At 52.1% G+C, this 25,481-nt stretch overlaps 1 protein-coding gene across 1 annotated transcript in view; it reads left to right on the top strand.

The window, feature by feature from the left end:
- The first annotated feature begins 6,821 nt into the window (after window positions 1-6,821).
- The window catches only part of IRS2 (insulin receptor substrate 2), a 32,012-nt gene continuing 13,352 nt past the window's right edge, over window positions 6,822-25,481 (top strand). Inside the window, exon 1 of the mRNA XM_023253148.2 lies at window positions 6,822-10,837. Coding sequence (XP_023108916.2) covers window positions 6,838-10,837 — 4,000 coding nt within the window. The 5' untranslated portion in view covers window positions 6,822-6,837. The remainder of the gene's footprint in view (window positions 10,838-25,481) is intronic.

The raw sequence follows: 25,481 nt of genomic DNA, 5'->3' as shown, positions 1-25,481 counted from the left end.
TCGAACCCTGTTGTCGGGCTCTGTGCTGGCAGTTCGGAGCCTGGAGCCTGCTTCGGATTCTGTCTCTCTCTCTCTCTCTCTCTCTCTCTCTCTCTCTCTCGGCCCTTCCCCTGGTCATGCTCGGTGTCTCTCAAAAATAAATATAAAAATTTTTAAAAAGAAAATTTTTATATGGAATTCTTATTTTTGTCCTCTTTTAGCAAGAGGCTGGGCTGACAGGTAAAAAAGAGCTGGCAGCTGCGGGACACTGGCTGGTGTTTGCAGTGGTCATTCTGAGAACCAGCTTATCTAAACTGACTATCTGCAATTAACACCCATCCGGGAGCAGAAAACGGCACTAAATGCACCTGCATTATTTTCTTGTGAACCTCACTAATTCGTATTTCCTCAAGCTAGCGCAGTCGATATCCTCTGTTATACATGATCTAAACAAGGTAAAAAGTACAATAATAATATATAAGAAGCTAATTGTGCTTCTGAAACATTGTATGTGGGTGCACAGGACAGGTTAGTGAAGCTTGCCCGGGGGGGGGGGGGGGGGGGGAATGAAAAGAACAAGATTCTATTTCCACTTGCAATGGAATCATGTATTTACAGTATCAGCATCATGGGAGAATTGTATATATTTTACTCGTCCCACAGACTGGTACGGATCGCATTGCATAACATACGTGAGTATAGGGATGAGCTATCCTTACTAGTTATTATTATCACTATTTTACATATCACCATCTTTTGTCCAACCACAGAGAAAGGCACCAGAAAGGCTTGCTTGGCAGTAAAGAAAGCAAATTTTCTGATCTCTTCACTCTACGTAGATAACTCACCTCTAAACTCCATTTCCTACCTTGAGTACCTCTAGTACTTACCTTCCCTAGAGACGATGAAAACAAGTAAAAAGAAAATGTAATTTTTACATTTAGAGTTGGTAAGTAAGTCGTGAGTGCGTAAGTTCACGTTATCTTAATAAAAAATAGCCACATTTGACATTTATTAACTGCCACTTATTATTTGCAGTTTAAAAATGATTTTGTTATTCTTGGCTTTTAAGATACATTTTCTTTCCCATCTGTACTTTTTCAAACGTTGCTTTTCAATATCCCCCAAGACGACTGGCTTATTCTAAAAACAAAAATTTGAGACTGACAAGTCGACTTAGTGAAGAAATGCGATAAAAAGCTTGCTTGCAAGACAAACCAATCTTGACTGTAACTCACGTTTACTCCACAATAATCCTGACTTCAGATCCTTGTTTGTTTTCATTGTGTTGCCTACGAAGTTTTCCAAAGTCTTAAACGAACATTGATACTCAGTTTCATACAGTAACTGCTCTTGGTAAGTAAATATGCAAATTGAGCTAAAATATATCAGAAAATGTGAACATATTAGCTTGATACCTACCCAATCATAAAAAATAAGCTTTTAAACTGAATGTGTCCTTTCATTTGTCCTCTGATTGTGCCCCAAGTCGCTCATTGTCAGATTTATCCCAAACTGCTTCTACCCACCTATTTAGAGATTTGTGCACAGCAAGTGTAAGGTAGGTTAGGTTGTAACCAACTTTCGGCCACCTCCCTGGCTGCAGCGTCTTGCAAAAAAGCCTGTTCTGCCTTAGGAAGAAGCACGGCCGGTTGGTGGCACTCTTCACAAGAACGGGTCACATTTCGCTGTTATCTTTAGGTTGGATTTCAAAACAACTCTAGAAAACAGACTCAAAGGCAAGCCTGGGACAGCACGTGAGCTGCAGCAAAGGGGAAGGTTTGTGACTACAATCCAGTTCCACAAAACGCCGGAGCAGCTGGCAAAAAGCAGGGTGGCTTGTGTCCTGCTCACCACCCCCCACCCCCGCAGCAGTTTACAAACAGGGCGAAAGCTCGCTCCTAGAGCAAACAGTGGGATCAATGAACACGGGCTGATCTTTCCTAACATTTGCTCTGTTCAAGGACACATGGCTCTCCTCACCGCTCATGCCCCCTCCCTTCTAGAAAATATAGCTGTGTCATTTTAGAGACTCTTTTTTTAATGTCATCTGCTTGTGATCAACACATTGAGAGGCAGACAATTTTGCTTTGCTCTGACAGAAAACCACAGTAACACCAACCAAACAACGTTTTAACCCAGCAGCTAGAACGCTGACAGCCAATACCTACCCAGGGCACCAATCTGGTCGTGCAAAACGTGAGTTTTGTTATAGGGCCAAGCATCCCAAGAGGGTTATTCTAAGAAGAAACCCTTTTGGTTTGTTTTTGTTTGTTTTGTTTGTTTTACGCTTCAGTAATGTTAGGCAGTCATTCATGTAAAATTTTAATTTCTATCATGGAAAGTCTGTGGGGGGAAGGTCTGTTTCGTTTTGAATTTAGAAATACAGTCTCAAAATTCAAACACCACAAAATCCAGAGGTGAATTAATAAAAATGTTAAGTTACTAACCATAGTCACTTTATAATTGCTGGTTTATACATTTCTTCAACATATTTAAAATGAAAATGTTGCGAGTATTGGGTTAGCTGTGCTACTACATGAGCCTTTTCTCCAAGGAGTTTTGATTCAGTGCATACATTTTCCAGAAGAATTCTCATGTTTAAAGTTACAGTAGTTTGCTTCACCTTACGTGTACATGAAATAGTCATTTATTTGAGAAAATCCCTTCTCCCCAGTGAATATTTCAGAAAGACACAAATTAAGATACACAAGTACTTACAATGAGCAACATAAATACTAAAGTGGAAACCTTCACAATGCCCAAGGAACCAATACAATCCATTAAATCTTGGTGCTTTAGATATTTGAAAAGTCATGCACAGGTAGTAAGGTATCCAAACAGCAGTTACATTCTCTCTTGTAAATCATTCTGTTGCACAGAATTAGCATGTTACAAAATTCTTGTGAAATTTCAGTTGAAACATATTAGCAAATATATTTGTGAAAAAAAAAAAAAAAAAAACCAACCAGCTTTGAAAGTGCAGGAAGTCCCCTTATGAATTCTAGATGGGGAAAAGTCTGTCTCTTCCTGGTTCATTCATCAGAGAAAGAGAAATTTATTAAATGAGCTACTGAACCACATTATTTAATACAGCAAAATGTGATGAAATGCTCTACTTTTTAAAAAGACTGAACATGTCCTCTGACATAAGCCTCTGAACTTAAAATCTGTACCTTCTAAAGCACATTTTATTTTATTTTACTTTATTTTTTTCCTCATAAAGCACATTTTAAATTAAATTTAAATTTAAAAGGACATTTTAAATTGAAGCTATTCTAACCGGTCGTATAGTATGCCACTTAACTATCTGCTCAGTTAGTTTTTAGATACAGTTCATCTAGATAGAAAATACTGTCAAACAGCTACACAGGGTTAAGAATTAAAAAGAAAAAAAAAACTCACAAGCACTAAAACGTTATCTACTTTTCTCCTCCTTATGTGTGCCTTTGTTACAGGAAACAGAGAAGAGAATTAACGATGCTTACTATTATTTGCATTGTGGATTTGTGGTGCGTTTTTAACGTCTACATTTTAATGAAATTGACTGCTTTATAATAGGTAATTAAATTATTCCAGTAAGGACTTTTTGTTTTAATAAAAGAGTCCTCGTGTACGATTTTATGTAAAGAAAGCAAAACAAGCAAACAGAAAAACACTCCTTTGCTAAAAGATACGGCCAGTTAGTTATCCGTAAAACCAAAGAGAACTTCCAAGGGAAGGTCTTGGACCCTGAGAAAAACTTTCATCCAGGCTGCTTGTTGGCAACAGACCATGCGTGGAGAGCAGCTTGGCAGATGTTATTAGCTGACTTTTGCTGAAAAAGTATGGGGGAACAGTTGGAAAATCACAAGGTGTCGAACAAGCTTTAAATAAATAAAGCGCTTATTTGGCAATGGGAAGGGAGGAAGGCAGGGATACCTCTAATGACAGAGTTCCTTACTGTCGGTTTCATGGGCTGACTTCTTAATGAGAATGGAAATTGTACCTCCCACACTTGTATTTCGAGGTTCTAGGACTTCAGAATGACAATTAGTTTGCAATTTTGTACGAAAAGCCACACCAAAAAGGAAAGAATGGAACAATTGCAAGAAGTACTTTCTTCGAGGAGCTCGGTGGAGCTCAGTCTCCCGTTAGGCTGAGTTAGAGGTTGTGCCACGTCCCCGTCTGCTAGTTAGGGTTCCTGAACACACAGGCAGACCCATTCAGACCCTTCCTGTGGGGAGGCGGAAATCATCACAAAGCCAATAAAACTGGGCCACATTTCCCTTCCACTCCCAGATAAGAATTCCTTCATCCCTCCTTTCCCAGTAGACCTATTGCTAGGCAACATTTGCTAACGGAGGAAGGACAACAAGATCTGAAAGGAACAGGAAGCCGGACTACTGTGTTCAGGAAGGTGCGCCCAACAGGTGCACACACAGGACACACACATGCATGCAGGCACACACGTGAAACGACATTCCCACAGGTATTATTTTTTAAAGCATGACTGAAAATGGAAGATGGACTCTAAATATACTTTTTATATATCAAAGCCTCCTATGATATATGCCTCACCGATTATTCTTCCCAAATTTATGCGACTCATCGAGAATCATAACGGTGTACGTGCTAAAGAGTAAAAACGCTGTTTTTTGGGGGCACATAACATTAACTAGCAGGATCTTTAAGTCACATGCCTACAAGTATGTTAACATATTTATCACCGTTTCAAAACCTACATTTTCCTTAGACTTAAGACTTCATTGCATTTGAAATAAAGACTCTTATAAACTATAGAGGGCATTCAAAGGCAAACTTCCAGCACTTAATAAAAAATAACCAACGTTATTGTTTCCAATTATCTCATGAAGACACACGAATTAAAGAAAGAAAACAGACGAGGGCCTGTTTTGTTAGCCTTCTCAGTTCCTGCGAGACCCGGAGCCGGCTGCGGTCTGAACTCAGGGACACACATCCTCACCAGCTGCCCCCACTGTGACATTTGGGAGACGCGACCACGTGGGTTCTTATTTGCAATCGACTTTGAAAGTCACAAAAGCCGTCACAAAAGCCATGGAGACGGGGATATCGGAAGCACTTCTTCAAGGGCATCTTCAACGGCAGCGACTGCCGGCGAAGGGCGCGCAGGTCTGGAGCCGCCCACCGCCGTCCGCGCCAACGCGCGCGGGGCCCGGAGGGTCGGGTGGGAGGCGGGCACCCGCCGCGGGCACCCGGGCTGCGGGCTGTTTTCTCGCTGGAGCCCGCCCTCTTTCCGGCACTATGGAAACTGCATTTTTGTACGCCCGCTCGTCCTCCTTCTCTTTCTCTGGTTCCATCCCAAACAGACGATTTCAACTTCCCGAGAACCTGACAAGTGAATGGCGCTGATGACGCCCCGGAAGAGCCCACGACCTGGGTGCGGGGGAAGGGCGCCCCCGAGCGGGTGGGACCCTGGGAGCCGCCCGAGGCGAGCGCGGCCCCGGATCGGGGGCGGCGGGGAGGGAGGGGGCGCCGCGCCCCTCCCCTCCTTCCAGGAAAGGGCACCGAGCTGCTATCGATCCGGCGCTCACCGGTGACTAATGTGATGCTCGTAAACAAGGCGCGGGCCGGGCACCCGGGAACCACCCAGGCGCAAACCCGCCGCGGCGGGGCGGGCGCGCGCCCACCCCGAGTTTGGGCGCCAGATCCGCTCGCCCAAGCGTGCGTGTGGGTGGGAGGGGGTTACGAGAGGGCGGCCAAGCTCATTGCCCCTTCTTGCCCCCGCGAGTGGAGCGGCAGCAGGGCGACGCGGGGCCCGAGGCAAGGGTGCTGCCGCCCCCCTCGCCGGCGCCCGGCCCCTGGCTCGGCGGTCTCGGCCCTTGATCTCCGCCGGCCCCCAGCCCCCTGCAGTGTCCCCTCCCCCGGTCTCCTCCCCGGCGGAAGCTGCGAGCCCAATTAATTGAGTCAAAGGCGGGAGGGAAGGGCCCTCCGCGCGGCGGCCGGCCCCCGCCCCTCGTGCGCGCCCCTTTTCCCGCCCTGGGTGGCATCTCCTCCGCCGGCATCCACAACGAGCCTCTGATTAATGAGGCCGGGGCCGGCCCCCACCCCGCCCGGGCCCTGGCCTCCGCGGGAGGGGGAGGGGACGGCGGGAAACGCAGCCCGGGGAGAAAGGGGGGCGGGGCGGGGGCGCGCGGCCCGCCCCCCCGCGGCCCGCGCCCATTGGCCGCGCCGGCCGTCCGTCGGGGGGCGCGGCGCCAATGCGGGCGGCGGGGCGGGGCGGCCGCGCCGTGTGTGCCTGCGTCACGCCGAGTCACATGTTGTTTTGCTCTTAGTTCAGTCACTCGGTGCGCGATGTGTTACTCGCTGTGCGGCGGGGACCGCGACGATCCCGGGTCGCCGTTGGCAGCGGCGGCGGCGGCAGCAGCAGCAGCAGCAGCAGCAGCCCGGGTGGCGGCGCGGACCCCGAGTGCCCGGGCGCACCCCGGCACCCCGGAGCGCGGCGCGGCGGCGGGACCGGTGCGGCCGCGCGCGCCTTAAGCTCGGCCCCGCGGCTCGGGGACCCCGACTCCCGGCCCAGCCAGCGAGTCCCCAGGCGCCGCCCGAGAGCCCGGGAGGCAAGCGGCCGCGGGGAGCCGGGCCAGGGGGCGGCCACCGCCCGCGCCGGGCATCCTCTGGGGCCCGGGAGCGCGGAGGGCGCTGCGCCACCGCGCGGTGCCGGCCCCCGCGGGCCTCCCCCGACCTTCCCCACCTCCTGGGCCCGAGGGACGCGGGCTCGGGCGGGCGAGCAGGGGGTAGGGTGGGGGGGCGGGGAGGGAGCCGCCCCCGCCCGCGCCCCCTCCGCTGTCCCGCGGCTCCTCCACGGCGGGCCGGGCGGCGCGGCCTGAGACGCCGGCGATGGCGAGCCCGCCGCTGCACGGGCCCCCCGGGCCGGCGGGTGGCGACGGCCCCAACCTCAACAACAACAACAACAACAACAACCACAGCGTGCGCAAGTGCGGCTACCTGCGCAAGCAGAAGCACGGCCACAAGCGCTTCTTCGTGCTGCGCGGGCCCGGCGACGAGGCGGCGGCGGCGGGCGGGGGGCCGGCGCCGCAGCCGCCGCGGCTCGAGTACTACGAGAGCGAGAAGAAGTGGCGGAGCAAGGCGGGCGCCCCGAAGCGGGTCATCGCGCTCGACTGCTGCCTGAACATCAACAAGCGCGCCGACGCCAAGCACAAGTACCTGATCGCGCTCTACACCAAGGACGAGTACTTCGCTGTGGCGGCCGAGAACGAGCAGGAGCAGGAGGGCTGGTACCGCGCGCTCACCGACCTGGTCAGCGAGGGCCGCGCGGGCGCCGGCGACGCGCCCCCCGCCGCCGCCGCCACCGCCGCGTCCTGCAGCGCCTCCCTTCCCGGCGCCCTGGGCGGCTCGGCCGGCGCCGCCGCGGCCGATGACAGCTACGGGCTGGTGGCGCCCGCCTCGGCCGCCTACCGCGAGGTGTGGCAGGTGAACCTGAAGCCCAAGGGCCTGGGCCAGAGCAGGAACCTGACGGGCGTGTACCGCCTGTGCCTGTCGGCGCGCACCATCGGCTTTGTGAAACTTAACTGTGAGCAGCCGTCGGTGACGCTGCAGCTCATGAACATTCGCCGCTGCGGCCACTCGGACAGCTTCTTCTTCATCGAGGTGGGCCGGTCGGCCGTCACGGGCCCAGGTGAGCTGTGGATGCAGGCCGACGACTCGGTGGTGGCGCAGAACATCCACGAGACCATCCTGGAGGCCATGAAGGCGCTCAAGGAGCTCTTCGAGTTCCGGCCGCGCAGCAAGAGCCAGTCGTCGGGCTCGTCCTCCACACACCCCATCAGCGTCCCCGGCGCGCGCCGCCACCACCACCTGGTCAACCTGCCCCCCAGCCAGACGGGCCTGGTGCGCCGCTCGCGCACCGACAGCCTGGCCGCCACCCCGCCGGCAGCCAAGTGCAGCTCGTGCCGGGTGCGCACGGCCAGCGAGGGCGACGGCGGCGCGGCGGCGGCGGGGGCCGGGGCGGCGGGCGGCAGGCCCGTGTCGGTGGCCGGGAGTCCCCTGAGCCCCGGGCCGGTGCGAACGCCCCTGAGCCGCTCACACACCCTGAGCGGCGGCGGCGGCGGCGGCGGCTGCGGCGGCCGCGCGGGCAAGGTGGCGCTGGCGCCGGCAGGGGGCGCCCTGCAACACAGCCGCTCCATGTCCATGCCCGTGGCGCACTCGCCCCCAGCAGCCACCAGCCCTAGCAGCCTGTCGTCCAGCAGCGGGCACGGCTCCGGCTCCTACCCGCCGCCTCCGGGCCCGCACCCGCACCTGCAGCACCCCCTGCACCAGCCCGCGAGCCAGCGGCCCTCCAGCGGCAGCGCCTCGGCCTCGGGGTCCCCCAGCGACCCCGGTTTCATGTCTCTGGACGAGTATGGCTCCAGCCCTGGGGACCTGAGAGCCTTCTGCAGCCACCGGAGCAACACGCCTGAGTCCATTGCCGAGACGCCCCCGGCCCGGGACGGCAGCGGGGGCGAGCTGTACGGGTACATGACCATGGACCGGCCCCTGAGCCACTGTGGCCGCCCCTACCGCAGAGTCTCCGGGGACGGGGCCCAGGACGTGGACAGAGGCCTGAGGAAGCGGACGTACTCCCTGACCACACCTGCCCGGCAGCGGCCTGTGCCCCAGCCCTCCTCTGCGTCCCTGGACGAATACACCCTGATGCGGGTCTCCTTCTCTGGCAGCTCCGGCCGCCTCTGCCCGTCCTGCCCCGCCTCGTCTCCCAAAGCAGCCTACCACCCCTACCCCGAGGACTATGGGGACGTCGAGATTGGCTCCCACAGGAGCTCCAGCAGTAACCTGGGTACGGACGACGGCTACATGCCCATGACCCCCGGCGCAGCCCTCACGGGGGGTGGCAGTGGCAGCTGTAGGAGTGACGACTACATGCCTATGAGCCCCACCAGCGTGTCCGCCCCAAAGCAGATCCTGCAGCCTCGGGCTGCTGCTGCGGCCTTGCCCCCCACGGGAGCGCCGGTGTCCACGCCCGCGGCCGGCAGGGCCTTCCCGGCCAGTGGGGGCAGCTACAAGGCGAGCTCCCCGGCGGAGAGCTCCCCCGAGGACAGCGGGTACATGCGTATGTGGTGTGGCTCCAAGCTGTCCATGGAGAACGCAGACAGCAAGCTGCTGCCCAACGGGGACTACCTCAACATGTCCCCCAGCGACGCGGGCGCCTCGGGGACCCCTCCCGACTTCTTCTCGGCCGCCTTGCATGGCAGCGGGGAGACGCTCAGGGGAGTGCCCGGCTATTGCCACAGCTCCCTGCCCCGCTCCTACAAGGCTCCCTACACCTGCAACGGGGACAACAACGACCAGTATGTGCTCATGAGCTCTCCGGTGGGGCGCATCCTGGAAGAGGAGAGGCTGGAGCCGCCGGCCAGCCCGGGGACCGCGCCGTCCAGCGGCTGCGGCGGTGGCGGCCACGCCCAGCCTCCTCACCCAGCAGTGCCTTCACCTGGCAGGCCAGGTGGCAGCGTTGGCAGCCGCCCAGAGGGCTTCCTGAACCAGCGCTGCCGGGCCGTGCGGCCCACGCGCCTGTCCCTGGAGGGGCTTCAGACCCTGCCCAGCATGCACGAGTACCCGCTGCCGCCGGAGCCCAAGAGCCCCGGCGAGTACATCAACATTGACTTCGGCGACGCGGGAGCTCGCCTGTCGCCTCCCGCGCCCCCGCTGCTGGCCTCGGCTGCCTCGTCGTCCTCGCTGCTGTCCGCCAGCAGCCCGGCCTCCTCCCTGGGCTCGGGCACCCCGGGCACGAGCGGAGACAGCCGACAGCGCTCCCCGCTGTCCGACTACATGAACCTCGACTTCAGCTCGCCCAAGTCACCCAAGCCGGGCCCCCAGGGCGGGGACCCCGTGGGCTCGCTGGACGCCCTCCTGTCCCCCGAGGCCTCCTCCCCCTACCCGCCGCTGCCCCCGCGCCCTGCGGCATCTGCCTCCGCCCTGCAGCCGCAGCCGATGCCGCCGCCCCCTCCAGGCGAGCTGTACCGCCTGCCCCCCGCCCCCACCTCCCAGGGCCCCAGCGCTGCCTCCTCGTCGTCCTCGGAGACTGGGGACAATGGTGACTACACCGAGATGGCCTTCGGCGTGGCTGCCACCCCGCCGCAACCCATCGCCGCCCCCCCGAAGCCGGAAGGTGCCCGCGTGACCAGCCCCACGTCCGGCGTCAAGAGGCTGAGTCTCAGGGATCAAGTGTCGGGAGTGGAGGCCTTCCTGCAGGCCAGCCAGCCCCCGGACCCACACCGGGGAGCCAAGGTCATCCGCGCAGACCCGCAGGGGGGCCGCCGCCGCCACAGCTCCGAGACCTTCTCCTCGACCACCACTGTGACCCCCGTGTCCCCGTCCTTCGCCCACAACCCGAAGCGCCACAACTCGGCCTCCGTGGAAAACGTCTCTCTCAGGAAAAGCAGCGAAGGGGCCGGCGGCGGCGGCCTGGCTGGGGGCGACGAACGCCCCACGTCCCCCCGCCAGCTGCAGCCACCGCCCCCCCAGCAGGCGCGGCCGTGGCTACCGAGTCAGCCGGGGGGCTTGGTCGGGTGCCCCGGGGGCAGCGGCTCTCCGATGCGCAGGGAGACCTCTGCCGGCTTCCAGAACGGCCTCAACTACATCGCCATCGACGTGAGGGACGAACCTGGGCTGTCGCCCGGCCCGCAGCAGCTTCCGCATCCGCAGCCGGGAGACAAGAGCGCCTGGGGCCGGACCCGTAGTCTGGGGGGTCTCCTCAGCGCGGTGGGGGGCAGCAGCACCGGTGGGGTGTGCGGGGGGCCTGGCCCTGGCGCCCTGCCCTCCGCCAACACCTATGCCAGCATTGACTTCCTGTCGCATCACCTGAAGGAGGCCACCATTGTGAAAGGTGAGGCCCTTGGAATCTTGCGGACGGTCGGCGGGAGGCAGGGTGGGATGGCCGGGGAGAGGGCCGCTCTGGCTTCACCACCATCCGCTCCTTTGGTACCTGGACACAAGCGCCAAAATACTGGACGAGCTGCCTTGTTTTGCTTTCCTCTTGGCTCCCCCGGCTTCCTTCTTCGCCAAACAGCCGCAGCGGCCCAGTGGTCTTTGAGTTGAATGTGCAGCTTCGCACCCAGGAGGCTGGGATTCCTTGTTTGGGCCCCGCCCCCTTGTTCTTTTCCCACCGCCTCTCGCCTCTCTCCTCCTTCACAGGGCAGGGCCAGTCCCGCCCCCCCCTCCCCCCCCATTTAGCCCCCCCCCCCCAGAGTGCCCGCTGGCGGTTCTTGACCTGGAGTCCTGACTGCTCCCTCACCTTTCTCTTTGTTTTCCTGAAACCAGGTCCCCCCTGATTTCTGCTGAGCCTCAGAGTTTACAAAAACAAGTCTGAAAGTCATTTGGAAAATGAGCATCCATTTTGGTGGCTGCAACAGGGAACAGTTAGTTAACTGTTTCAGTTTTACAAGTAAACTGCAGGGCTTTTCCTTAAGGGAGACTCTCTTTCTCCTGAGGGTCTGCAACGGTGACAGTGTTTAAATACCACACCAAGGCAGTGGTTCTCAAACTTGAGCCTGCCCGGGAGTCACCTGGTCCGTGTTTGCCAGAAACCTGGAGGGCTGGGCCGTGTCAAGCCCCAGAGATTCTGATGCAGCAGGTCTAGGGTGTGGCTTAGAATGTGCGTTTTTAAGAAATTCCCAGGCTATGCGGATGCTGTTGGGGGGATGCTGTATGTGTGTGGGGGGGGGGGGGCATCCTCTGAGAACTCTGTCTCGTGTTCGACTCACCTGAGGAGGTTCAAGGAATGGGCCTCACCCAGGGCGCACTCAAGCAAAGCACCCAGTGGGCAGAGCCCAGGCACCAGTTCTCAGAGTTTGCCCAGGGGATGTTACCGTGCAGTCGGGCTTCAGAATCAGTGCTTTAGAGAAAACGGGCGGGAGACAACAGCACTGGTGTTTTCAAGTCCGAGAGCCTGGTGTCCCGTGGTGTTGTTCACAGTCCATTAAATATCCATGAGGAGAGAGCGGTGTATTTGCTCTGCCGCTGGGGGTGTAGACTGGGCTGGGGGCAGAGGGGGTGAATGTTCAATTCACAAGTTTCTAGTTATGGATCTTTCTGCGGGGCGGGGAGGTTGCTGCTAGGAAGGTGGAAGCTGTGTGGGAACCCGGGAACCGAAAGCCGTGAGAGTGGTGTTAGGTAGATGCTGGCCTGAGGTCAGCAGTCTGCAGCAGATCCAGGGTGATGGTCGAGGTGGCTTGGGAATCCGTACACCTTTTGTCGGTAAAGTACACAGACCGGCCGAATGCTTAGTCCGCCATAAGGCTTGTAACATGCCTGGGACCTGTAGTCCGTGGGATTTAACAGCACGGCTACGGAGTAAATAGCCTGTTCTAATATAAAAGGAAGAGCTCTTTACTTTTTTGTTAAAACCATAGAATGAAAGGTGGAAAGAGTCCTAGAGAATTGTCAGGAATATGGTGCTTGAGCGTGGAATTAAATCAGTTGGAACTTGTCAGACTGTGCCCCGTCAACGACGACTCTCAACTAAAGGTCACTTTGTTCGCAGTTCAGTTAGGCGGTCCAGGTACTTCTGAAAAATTGCTACTGACTGTGCCCTGAAGTTGGAGGACGAGTGAAGTCTAGGACCCAGACCATAGAAACACACCAGCGTGACCGGAATTGAGTGGAAAAAAGAGACAAACACACAAAAGTTATTGTCGTGTGCCCAAATGGGTCTATGCCTTAGTGAACACGAAAGCACACTTTGCTGAAATCTGATTCTCATCAGAGAAGCAGCCTGAGAACCTAACACCTTTTACTGCTTTGGGTGAAGTAGGCGGCCAAAACCCGGCCTGGAGTCGGAGGGCCCTGGAGCGGGCTTCTGCAGAAGCAGGAGTGAGCAGGGGGTTTGTGTCTGCAAGCTGAAAAGGATTCAAGGCCTTTCTGATAAAGGAGATACATTCAGAAACGTGATTCATGTATGATATAATGCCCCTTCCAGACTCGGGAACATTTTAAACTGAGGGAGATAAGTCGAGCCAGAGACCTGATTTTAGCTTCTTCTGTGTTCCCACCAGTATAAAATTCCTTTCAACCTATAGGATTCAGGACTGAAGCCAGAACCGCAGTTCAGATGCCCCGGAGTGGCTGAGCAAAGATGAGATCCTATTTGGTTGCTGGTTTTCCAGAGTCTCTGTGAGCACTGTGGTCAACACCCTTTTAAGAAGGAAAAGGACTACTTTTAAGCAAAATCGAGAGCTGCAGTTGACCCATTGTGCCAAAACTGGTCTGTGAGGAGCACCCCATGATAAATGGATTTCTAGTAAGCTCCTTTGACACAGAGAACAGGAGGCTAGGAAAGACAAGGATGTGGGCTTAATTCACGTGGAACCTGAACTGTGGTCTGCAGAGCCAGGAGGGAAACGTTTAGAAACTCCAGATGAACGTCCACTGTTATTTAACTCACGTGTGGCTGTAGAAATTTTGTGCGTGGTGCTCATAAATATGAAGTTCACGGGAGATAAGCGTCCTTTGGGAGAATGATTTATAGCAGGAGGACTTGGAAAGCATTTCTTTGAAGATGAAGTGGGAAAAGAGCTCCCGGGTCATCGCATGAGCTGGCCGGGCTCTGGGAAGTGGTGTGTGTGTCCCTGCCGAGTTCCTGGAGCTCCACATGGAGACACGTCGTTAATTATGCCAGAGCAGAATAGTCTGGGGTCATTTGCATAGGGGTTGGCATTTGCATGAGTGGTAACAAAGACGTAAGGTTCCTGCAGCCAGCCTTTGGTAGTTGTTTACCATAGAATTGGAGATGGGGGGATTATAGTGCTAGAACCAAAGACACAGTTAATGCACCCTCGGGGTGTGTGTGTGTGTGTGTGTGTGCGTGTGCATGTGTGCATGTTCTGCATTAACACATAATAATAGCATGTATAATACAATCGTTGTGTATTGATCCAGAGCAAGTAAAAACTGAACTTTAAATTCTGCGTCTCACTAGGGAGCAAGGAAGGGTACTTACCGTGTGTTTTGTGTGTGTATGTGCGGGAAAGTCTAACCAATCTGTCAGAGTGTTGTTGTTTGGGACCTGGAAATGTAATTCTGAATCTATGCTTTAAAACAGCATGTAAAAATTCATTTTATACATTTTTGTGCTATGATGATAGATTGGTGTGTATTATGAAAGGTGCTGTCTTAGTGTTCCTCTTTAGTGGGATTTTTATTCTAAAATTGGTTTTTATGTACGAGTAAGGCAGATTAGACAAGAATGACCAGTGAAAGCATCTGCCGTTTAAATTTTGTTTGATATAAGGACCATATGTTAATGTCCTAGGGTCAGAGAAGTTGGGGGTAAGAGGAAGGTTTCCAAAGGTACAGTACAGTCCCAATTTATGTTTAAAAAGATTGCCTGTTGAAGTCTTAAAACAAAGAACTTGAATATTTTTAGCACTCCAGTGAGATTGCTTGACCACATGCCCTTTATTTTTCTGTCGGGCGTGCTTTCCCTGCTTCGGTCGGCCAGCTCTTGTCGAAATAAGATAATAAGGAGCACCGCTCCTGCCCTGTTCCCAGGAACAGACAGCCAAGGTGCTTATGAAAACACACAGGCTTTCGTGAATGAAAGTCACGTGACTTGTTCTATTTCCTTTATTGAAAGAGAAACCTTTACGAAAATAGTACTTCGTAGAAGGAAGCATAGTATGTGGAACATTAAACCAGGAATCAGGAAACCAGGTTTCTGGTTGCTGATCTTAATGAGTCATTGTGTGACAGAGGGAAACCATTTAATCCCTGGTTCTCACTTTCTCTGTCTGTGAAATGGGGCAATTATAGCCCTCTCCCTCCTGTGTCCTTGGCCCCTGGGAGGTCCAGGAGATCATAAAGATCAGGAACAGTTAAAATGCTCTTCCAAAGGATCGTGCTGGTAAATCCAATGATGTTGTTGGTACTACCTTGAAACCATGAGTATTTATAGGAAACTCACTTTTGTCAGTGAGTGTTCTTAAAAAAACAACAACAGACAACAACTCCTAGTCCTCTGAAAATGGAGCAAATACCTTTTTAAGAATTGCATGCCTTTTCTACTTGACTGCCGCTTCCACTCCAGTCTCCAAGAACCACGTTTTCGCCCTCTTTATTTAACTTGAGATTTTGTTCGCAGATAATTATCAATTGCAATGGAGTGGCGTTTTAAATTACATCGCAGAATAACAACTGAGGAAAATAGCATCCTCCTGCTGAAACTCCATGAAGACCGTACTTTTGATTACCTTCTTTCTATGACTTGTTTACATACCAAGACATACTGTCACCATGAAAATTGAGAACTAGAATGTACCTACAGTGTTTTAATTGATAGTGTGGGCTCTTCGCGCGGGATGTATCAAAAGAAACACAGACCCGTCAACTTGCAGCTGCTGAATCCAGTGCTGGGCCTGGGGCTTCAGTTTTCCGGTTGATTCGGTTAGGGTGGCCACTGCTGTGTGCTTTGGATTCGTTTGGTCGTCGGACACCGTAGGAACACCTCCACTGTTTGATTCGTTTACTCTTCTGCGGGCCCGTGCCTCCTGAAGAGGAATTTTAATAGAGAGCTAACGTGCTGTTTTCTTTAGAGTTCTCTGTATCAAGTGAATCTGTGTCTCTTTTTCTGAAGAGGAGAACTTCAGCAGTTTTAGTCACAGCATGGGCAAAGTGGGCTTTCTGTTAGAATTCCCACTAATGCGTTTTCTGTAGAGGGTAGTTCCAGGAGCTAGTTAACTAGGGTATCAGATTTGGCAAGTGGAGAGGGTTTTGTTGTTGTTGTTGTTTTGGTTTTGGGGGTAGCGCAGAATCCAGTCGTCCCTGTCTCACCTCAGAAACTTAAGGGAAAATGTAACTTTACTCTTTTATCTGCCCTGCCAAGTAGAGTGGGGGAAAAACTCAGAGGGAAATAACACGGGCCCCGAAGCCAGGTCTTGAGCAAGTCCACGAATAATAGGGGACTTCTCTGTAGATTTTCTCTCCTGCAAACATGAATAGAATGCGTATTTCTGGACAAACTGAGCAAGGCGTTGTCACGTTGGCATTTTAATGAGCAAATGGAAAACAAAGTGTTCTGAACCTCCAAAGTGATCCGTTACAAACAAGCATGTTTATTGATCAGGTGATGGGTTTCGTGAAAACAGCACCAGCCGAATCTAAAGAGGGAGACGCCGTGTTTGTTTTATTCACCCGAATGCGTCCTTCCAGATTGCAGTGTTCTTGGTTTTGTTTTGTTTTGTTTTGTTAGTAGTTGTTCAAGGTAGATCGGTGGAGACCGGGTTCAGTGGTGGGTTCTCTTCTGACAACCGTTGAAGGGAAATGCTTCGGTCGGTAATTGCTAGTGACGATTCGAGTTCTTTCTAGAGAGCCCCAGAGACGTGTGTGTTGACTGCACTGAAACGAGAGGCTCAGAGGGAAGTTTGAGGGGAGGCAGCTGAACTGCATGTTGTACGCTGGCATCTCGCTCCGTGAGTGTGGATGACACAGGACCCTTCTGTGCGCGGTGCTTTCGCTGCTTGATTGAATTCATCGCATGCGGACGCTGAGATGGAATTGGGCTAAAATTTCAAGGCTGCGTGTTTACCAGAGATAAAATACAGTCCGGTCAGCGGTTCCGATTTCTTGGACTAGAAAATTATAAAATTGGCACGAGGTTGCTTTTATGTGCGCAGAGACATTGTGACACTTGACGGGGTAAATGTGCCTTCAGATGTGGCCCTGTTTTCTTGTGCCGCACGTGGTATTCGTGCCCACAGACAAGATTTAAAAAACATTCCTTCCTTACTGTGTTTTTACTGAAATTTGCAATATCTGGTCAGATACTGTGGCACATCATATACTTTCAAGATAAATGACCACATGTGTTGCACTTTGTAAATACTCGCGGGTTTCTTAGTATTGATTGTAAGGAGTATCAAATTTTCCAGAAGTAAATATTGGGGGGAGGGGTCCATTTCTCATGTAGTCATGTTCTAAGAGGCTTGGCGTGAATTTTTTTTTAATTGAGATTCAACTACTGAATAGTGACGTGTACTCTAATCGTGTTAAAACTTTATAACCTGAAGTATAATTATAATCTTACTGCTGCTTTGATCCATCCATATGGCAGTGGTATAAACGCTTGAGTGGATTGTTAGAGTCTAGTATTAAATTTCAGTGTTTTCAATGGCTAAAAATGGGGATTATGGCAGATTCCGTTATATTATGTGATTTTAATTGTTACCTTAGGTTCCATGTTTAGCTGAGGATGATTTATGCTTTTACATGGTATTAACGCATAATCTTTAATACTTATGAATGTGATACCGAGCTCCCTCTATGCAGATTTAAAAGGAGTTACTTAAATCAGATCATCTTTTGGCTCCAAATTGCGTGTAACAATACCAAAACTGATGGACAATGCATGAATTTGAAAGAAGGCAGCTGGGGTTGGAGATGCTGAATTGAAAATGTATCCGTTGTCGTGATCAATACCGAAAGATTAATGCGTGCCCCATCCCCTTTTAGGTCAAAAGAATTGTGTAAAATCCAGAAAGTGTTTTTCTTCGCTTCATAGCGTGGAGACATTTTCTTACCTATGTTACCACATGGTATTTCATAACCCGGTGACGTGGGCTGGGCCACTTCTTGGGAATGCGGAATGTGCAGCTTCGAGAGGCCGGGGGACTCACCCAAAGGTTCCCTGAGCCACAAGGTGAACCGCGGAAGGGTTCTGATGGACCAGCATTGTCTTGCGTTCTGCCTGGGAGCACCTGATCCCCAGCCAGTGCTGTTTACATGAGGTCAGGTTGTCTCCAAGTCCTACACCCCCGGCTGTGCTTTGGAAGCTCCCGGCAATCGTTACATTCGGGTTTTATGTAGACCAGCCTCAGCGCAACTTTCAAAGTAACATTTTGTTTTTGATTTCACTTGGGTGATAGTTACTTAATTTCTCTCTTCTTTCCTCGGGGCATTTATCCATCTGGAGTACAATGCTGGCAGTCAGGCAGGAAGGGCATGGAAGGAAAGCCCCCTAATTGTTTTCCACCAGTTTTAACACCTGGCGGTGAGAAGCGCTTAGAATTGGACAGGACTTTGACGGCTGTCATTGTGTCTGGATTCTCGAGTTGTTGCCGGTCGTTGGCCGCTCTTCTGTTCTGGGGGTTTCCAGTCTCCCTTCCTCATCGTCTGCACCCACAAGACTCCTGTTCCTCTAGCTGATTTCATTTCAGCAAAGCCAACTGTGGATTATGCTTGATAAGATCCCGCCCCGCCCTGCCCTCCAACCAAATATGTTAAAAGTCTTTCCATGCGGTGTGGACACAATCAGAAGAAAATACAAGGACGCTTTGAGTGAGGGAGAAGGGCTGGGAACCATGAGTATCCTGTAACTCCCTTAAGGTTGTGAGCACAGAGGCCGAGGGAGGTCAGACGTCTTCTCCAAGGTCACCATTTAATTGGTTGGTAGAAATGTGTGTAAATATTATCAAGAAAGAACAGAGTATGCTCTGTGTCTGTGGTCCTTTGTGTGCTGATGAATAACTTTCTCCCAAGATACATCCCATTCCCTCCAGAACAACCCAGCCTCTATGGAAGTGGTATTCTGTCTTTTTTACTTCAGGACGTCTTAGTAAACTGCTTCATACACAGCCTAACGGGTCCACAGGCAGACAGAGAGACAGGCCGAGGCACCTAAATAAGGAAGTGTGGTGGAAATTAGGGAAACACCGCGGCTCACGGCCATGTGGGCAGTGTTTACTGGTGAGGTAGAAGGAGCGAAGGTTTGGCAAACATTCAAGATCATGTGCTTGCTTGTTAAAAAAAAAAAGAAAGAAAGAAAGAAAAGAGAAGAAGAAAATTCTTGGGGTGATTCAAATGGAAAAGCCTCTATTATCTGGGAAAATGTAAGTTGCTCTTTGTGTTTGGTCCCGCCTGGCCCCGCGGATCCCGTCACCGCTTGAGATGTCTTTGTGATATATTTATTCTAGAAGTGAAATATCATGTACTCCTCATCGTGAACGAGTCCATTAGTGGTTTTCTGAGAAACGGGCCATGAACCTACTTGATGAGTGTGGTTGAAAACTAACCGGTGTAGAATTTGCCTGAGGATGGACACGTTAGCCCATCGGGTGTTGTGAGTGGTCGGTAATCTTCCGGGCACTGGATACTTTGACCAGTGCCCATCTTGTTTTTCTAAAAAAAAAAAAAAAAACCCATGTAACTGGATTTTTATACGAGGAGAAAGGGTTCTTCTGCCTTCCTCACGAGGCGACTGTAACCCCGCTTTCAAAGGCGTGAAGGGAAGGTGTAGACAGACAAAAATTCGTAAGCTGTGCGTGTTTTTTAAAAAAAATGTCATCGGGATCCGCGGGCTTGTGCTCTAGCGGGTGACTCAGGGTTTTGTTGACGTGAGCCGTCAGTCTCTCCGGCATCCTCGGAGAGACGACTTCCTTCCTAGCAGATGGCAGCCCCCGGGGCCACGCGCCTGCCACTGTGAGTGGCGTGTGCATCCGTACTCCACCCGGCCTCGCGGGATCCGGGGCCACCTGCTGCCCCGGGGTCGGCCAGACCGGGAGACGCTGCTTCCTTCCATGCCGGGTTCAGGGGGGAGCGGGGATCAGAGCACCCGGTGTCCGGCTTCTGGCCCTGCGGAGCGCTTTTGGGAAGCAAGATCCTGATGTTCCGATGTTGCTTGTAGGGAGTCCTGGTGAAGGAAGCCAGCGGTCTTTCCCCGAGGGCCGGGTTTGGATCCCTTCCTCAGCGCAGCCTGCCCGGTGCGGGTGGAGGGAAGCCACCCAAAGCGGGGACGACTGTCAGTGGCCCAGGCCTGCCGTGGAGGCCACGCCCACGCGCCGCGGGTGAAGGGTGAAGGGTGGGCGCACGAGTGGGGGGAGATTGTGACGTGGGGGAGAGGTTTTGGAAATAGGCCAGGATGTTCTTACTCAGTCTGAAAACTCTGCAAATCATGCTTTAGAAACTCTGAGCAATAAACGGGATTAAACAAGGCAGGGATTAGCGGGCGCACGGCACTTTGATTTTGTGCGAAGAAAATGCGTGGAGGAACCGGGGCTTGGGGAAACCGACAGCGTTCTGGAGTTCCTGTGCTCCTGAGAGGACAGAAATTGCTAGAAAGGGAGAGTCCGGTGGTCAGTTTCTTACACTACAGCCTGGATGCTTTTTTTTTTTAATTAAAAAAATTTTTTAAATGTTTATTTATACTTGAGAGGGAGAGAGAGAGAGAGAGAGAGAGACAGAGTGTGAGCAGGGGAGGGGCAGAGAGAAAGAGAGAGAGGGAGACACTGGCTCCCAGCTCTGAGCTGCCAGCACAGAGCCTGACGTGGGGCTCGAACTCACGAACCATGAGATCATGACCTGAGCCGAAGTCAGACGCTCAACCGACTGAGCCTCCCAGACACCCCTCACGAGTATTTTTTTAATGTTTAATTATTTTTGAGAGAGAGAGAGAGAGAGCGCGCGCGAGCACGAGTGGGGGAAGGGCAGAGAGAGAGAGGGAGACACAGAATCCGAAGCAGGCTCCAAGCTCTGAGCTGTCAGCACAGAGGCCAACGCGGGGCTCGAACTCATGAACCCTGAGATCATGACCTGAGCCAAAGTCGGACGCTTAACCAACAGAGCCTCCCAGGTGCCCATGGATGCATTTTTTAAAAGATAAATTACTCAGGTGATTTGTGGCAATGCGTGCTTCTGTTTTGTTTTTATACGACAGTAGGGTTTTCATAAGTTGTTTTCTGGCATAAAAGTGACCTAAAATAGCACTTTGCGATGCAAATGAAACAGAAAACAAATCCGTTAGCTACTCATACTCTCTGCCAGTTAGATTTATGAAGTAAGTTTGATCAACACTTTTCCGAAGCCCGTTTCATTAGTTTGCTCAGTCAACTTCTAATGCACGTACAGTTCAGTTGCAAACCTTTAGGTATGATTTTGCTATTACTTGCAAAAGTGAGAATTCAATATTTCTTCCCCCTGTAGGATTATAGGGGAATGTTAGTTTACACTCAGCATCAGAAAACTAACTTCAGCTGGGTCAGTAAAAAAGTTAAAACTTGAATAACGCGTGTTGTGGAAATACTAGATATGAAAGCCTGACAAAGTTACAAACATTAATGAATCTGAAAACATTCTTCAGAGTTTTACCTGCTTCGACATTTCTTTCCAAATGAGCATTGTCGTTGAAAGTTTATGCAGGTTCCAAATGCAATGACGTTTTGGTATGGAGGGTCGTATCAAAATTTTAAAGATACGGTAGAACTGACTCACCTTAATTCCATTTTACTTCTTATCATTATTTGTAGCTTCGCTTATCAGTACGGCTGGTTTATTAGCAGTCTTTGTTCCAAATGAAATAACCACAGCAGTAAAATACCCGAGTTTCTCCAGCTTGAAGGATTTAATTAAGTTCCTAGAATAACTCTGGGTGATACGCACCCAATCTCCATGACTCTGGAGTCTGTCTTGTGTTGCTGGAATGTTCAGAATTTTTCGGGTCTTAAGCCATTTCCTAAGGTTGAAGACGGTTCAGCCAGTCTGACAGAGGTTCTGTGTGTACCAACCCCCCAGCAGCCACAGGGGCCATCTGAACCCCTCACAAAGGCTGTCTCTGGGCGGGGGCGGGGGGGTGTTGTGCCCACCCTTCACAGTGGGGTGGCCTTGCTGGAAGATTCTGAAGGAGCCGTTCCAGCGTTGAGTCCCTTCCCCCCCACACTCTTGGGGTACGTCCCATCAGGCACCATTTCTGGATCAGTTTACTTCTCAGAAACTATAGGTTTGGTTTTGCTGGATGCAAAACCCACCCAGCTCCTGGGTGCGGCTCTCTAGCCTGCCCTGTAACCGTCCTGGGATTTCTCTTTGTGCCCAGTCTTTGCGTTCAGGGGTAGTCTTCCAGAAACTTCCCAACACGAGGTTATGACCTCCCTTTCCTGTGCCATCTGATTCTTCTTGGCTCACCATCCACTCCTGCTTAACAAAGATGTTGTCTCTTATTTTAAAATGTTTATTTATTTTGAGAAGGAGAGAGAGTGGGGGAGGGGCAGAGAGAGAGGGAGAGTGAGAATCCCAAGCAGGCTCCATGCTGCCAGCGCAGAGCCCGCCTGAACCGTGAGATCATGCCCTGAGCTGAAATCAAGTTGGACACTTAAGCGACTGAGCCTCCCAGGTGCCCCAAGATGCTCTCTCTTTGATTGTCTGAAGCGAGTTCTTGCCGTGTACTCATTCTTTCTTCAACAACCCCGGAGCTTTCTTAGCTGCCTGTAGGAAGCTCACATTTGAGATGTTGACTGCTGCTGCTTGTCTGCCGGTGGCCCCTCCGTAAAAAGTGAACATGTAGACTTTAGTCCCTGTCCTAACAATTTCCAACTAGGGCTGTATTTTCTTACGACACACCTTTAATGGTGTGCAGGACGATCTGAAGCCCTTTTGAAAGCATAGATCCCGTCCTTTTATAAATACCCATGACCTAGCCAGGGATGCCCCCTCCCCTGGTTGCCAGCGGCTTCCTGGGAAGTTTTCTGTCCTTCTTACATCTTCCCGCCTTTTAACTGTTCTTTCCGGAAAAAACAAACACACACCAATAGGAACTTCGCTTAATGGCTGCTTGGGAGAGTGGAAAGATGGGCTGTGGGCAGGAGAGACCGAGGCAGAAAGGTTAGGTCTCCCTTCAACTTTCAGATTTAATCAGACTGTTAAATATGTTTTCATCACAAAGATGCCAGTTGTCAGTTGTTAAATACTTATCAAATGTTTCGCTCCTTTGAAAAATATTAGAGTGTAGGCCAGAAAGAGAGAGGTTTGGTTTCCAAGATAAAAAGAAACACAAAAGGTACTCAGTTCAAATACAAATGTAACTTCAGGTTTATATTTGAAACCTAGGAAATACATTTAATTTTTAAATGTGTTCAGATCAGCAGGTGTTGTAGGTGGTGATAAATGCTCCAGAAAATATAGCTGGGAAGGGAGAGAGGGAAAAGGTGCTGACTTGAAGGTGATGAGGAAGCAGGTCTTGTAGATATTTAGGGGGAGAATCCATTTGGCAAAGGGAATGAATAGCCGTGCAAAGGCCCTGGGACAGAAGTTTTGCTAGTATGGTCCAGAATAAGAAGTGGATCAGTGTGACTGATGACAAGGGACATAGGGAGAGTAGTAGGTGAAGAGGGGGACATGACCAGCGACAGTGACCTGTAGAGTCTAGTCAGCCATTGTAAAGACTTCATGTCATATTTAACAGGCATGAAGTGGAACAGTCTTTGAAACGATATATAGAGCATTTAAAAGCTTTTCGACTGGAGTCATCTAATTCTGCCATTGTGTCTTTTTCTGCCTGCCACTCCTGAGTTTCTTTCTCAAAAGTAGCATGTAGACTGAGCAGCCCTGCAGGTGGGTTGAGGCACTGAGATGTGATGGGGGGAGGGGCACTGGCAGATGATGAACAAGATAAAAGCACCCGCCTATTGGCGGAATTGCATACTTGATTACACAGACATTTGTAAGGCACTTTGTAATCTCTAAAACGTTTCTAAATGTTATCGAGTCCTCAACATCTCCTTTTGGGGGTGGGGGGGGTTAAAGGAAACCCCTTATGTTTTAAAGGAAAAAACACCCGAGGGGGCTCCTGGGTGGCTCAGCGGTTAAGCGTCCAAGTCTTTTTTTTTTTTTTTAATTTTTTTTAACGTTTATTCATTTTTGAGAGACAGAACATGAGCGGGGGAAGGGGCAGAGAGAGAGGGAGACACAGAATCCGAAGCAGGCTGTAGGCTCCGAGCTGTCCGCACAGAGCCCGACGCGGGGCTCGAACTCATGAACCGTGAGATCATGACCTGAGCCGAAGTCAGACGCTCAACCGACTGAGCCACCCAGGCGCCCCTAAGCGTCCAAGTCTTGGTTTTGGCTCGGGTCACGCTCTCACAGTTTCTTGGATTTGAGCCCCGCTGACGGCATGGAGACTGCTCGGGATTCTCTCTCTCCCTCTCTGTCTGCCCCTCTCCTGCTCGTGCTGCCCCCCTGTCTCTCTCTCTCCCTCTCCCTCTCTCAAAAATAAATAAACAAACTTAAGAAGCAAACCAGCCTGAGGCTGGAGAGACTCTCTGGGCCTGGGAGGAGCTGTTGGCCTGGTAGGTTTGCTCCTGCCTGGTTCTGTGTCTTCCTGGTGAGGCCGCACCTTCTTTGGGGGGATAAAGGCCCTCAGCCTGGATGAGCCGTGGGTGCGTCTGGACCTGGGTCAGTGTGCACGCGGCCACTTGACAGGAGCCCCGAGCCCCGGTCCCTTGACAGGAAGGCGCTAATGGAGTGAGCCAGCAGCCAAGGCTTCCAGAACGTGAGAAAAGCTGGCGTGCCGCCCGCGTCCAGGGACCCTGCCTCCTTCGCTGTGTGTGTGAGAAGCATGGCCGTCTGGCAGATGGCCTTGCGGGCAGTTCTTTGTAGCTGATGTGGTCTTAAGAACTTGGCACGGTGTTTGGGTCTGTCCTCAGGATTCAGGGTTAGTTTTACTTAGTTTTTCTGAAATAATGTGGGGGGAAAAAAAGTCAGCATACATAAACTGGTCCATTTTACCAGGACCGGTGACCTCACCTAATTACCTGCTTACCTGTCCTGGCTGTTGTCGCTCCTGCTGCTCAGGGGTCCCTCCTGCCTCTTCCAGACCAGAGATGGAACATTTAGATTCTCCAAGCGCGTGTTCTAGAAAATACGCGTGTGCCCGTTGGCCTCCTTGATGTCTCTGTTTCCTAAGGTCACTCTAGAAGCTTGATGGGTGAGGCCTGGTGGCAGCCAGCAGGAGTGGGGGCAGCGGGTCTGGGGTGGGGAGGGTCCGGGCTCGCATCTGGGCCTTCGTGGGGTCCGCCCTTGTCCATGCGGCCCCGAAGGCTCCCACACCCCGACTCACCTGCGGTCCTGCGCTCCCCGTGCACAGCGGGGCGAATGGACTCACCTTCTTCCTGTTCCCCTTTGCGTAGGTCGCTTGGAAGCCCCCCTCGTGTCGCCCCAGTACATCAAGTAGAAATTACAAAACGGCCTGTTGTTGTTTGAGGAAAATGGAGAAACTAAGAATTACTCTCGATGAGTTCCTATGTGCTGAGTGGCACAAAGTGACACAACCGGTAGCTGTTACCTGGTGGAAAGGATTCCCTGGATGGGACACCCTGCTGGCGGCCACACTCTGGAAGGGAGAGCAGGGAGCCTGTGCTGTGCAGGGGTGGGGGGGAGGGGGTGATGCTGTGTGTGCAGCTTATTACGTCTGCTGTCGCCTTCTGTCCCGGTGGTTCCAGAGAGGTGGTCAGGGAGGCCCGTCTCTTCTAAATCCATTCTTTTTTAAAAGTTTGTTTTTAAAGTCTATTTTTTTTTGAGAGCCAGAGCATGAGCAGGGGAGGGGCGAGAGAGACAGACACACACAGAGTCGGAAGCAGGCTCCAGGCTCCCAGCTGTCAGCACAGAGCCTGACACAGGGCTTGAACCCACAAACCTGTAAGATCGTGACCTGAGCTGAAGCCGGACGCTTCACAGACTGAGCCCCCAGGGTGCCCCTCATTTAAAGCCATTCTTAA

The sequence above is a fragment of the Felis catus genome, chromosome A1, assembly GCF_018350175.1.
Source record: "Felis catus isolate Fca126 chromosome A1, F.catus_Fca126_mat1.0, whole genome shotgun sequence".
Lineage (NCBI taxonomy): Eukaryota > Metazoa > Chordata > Mammalia > Carnivora > Felidae > Felis > Felis catus.
Note: the sequence above shows the minus strand (reverse complement) of the source record. Positions and strands in the feature narration are given on the sequence as shown.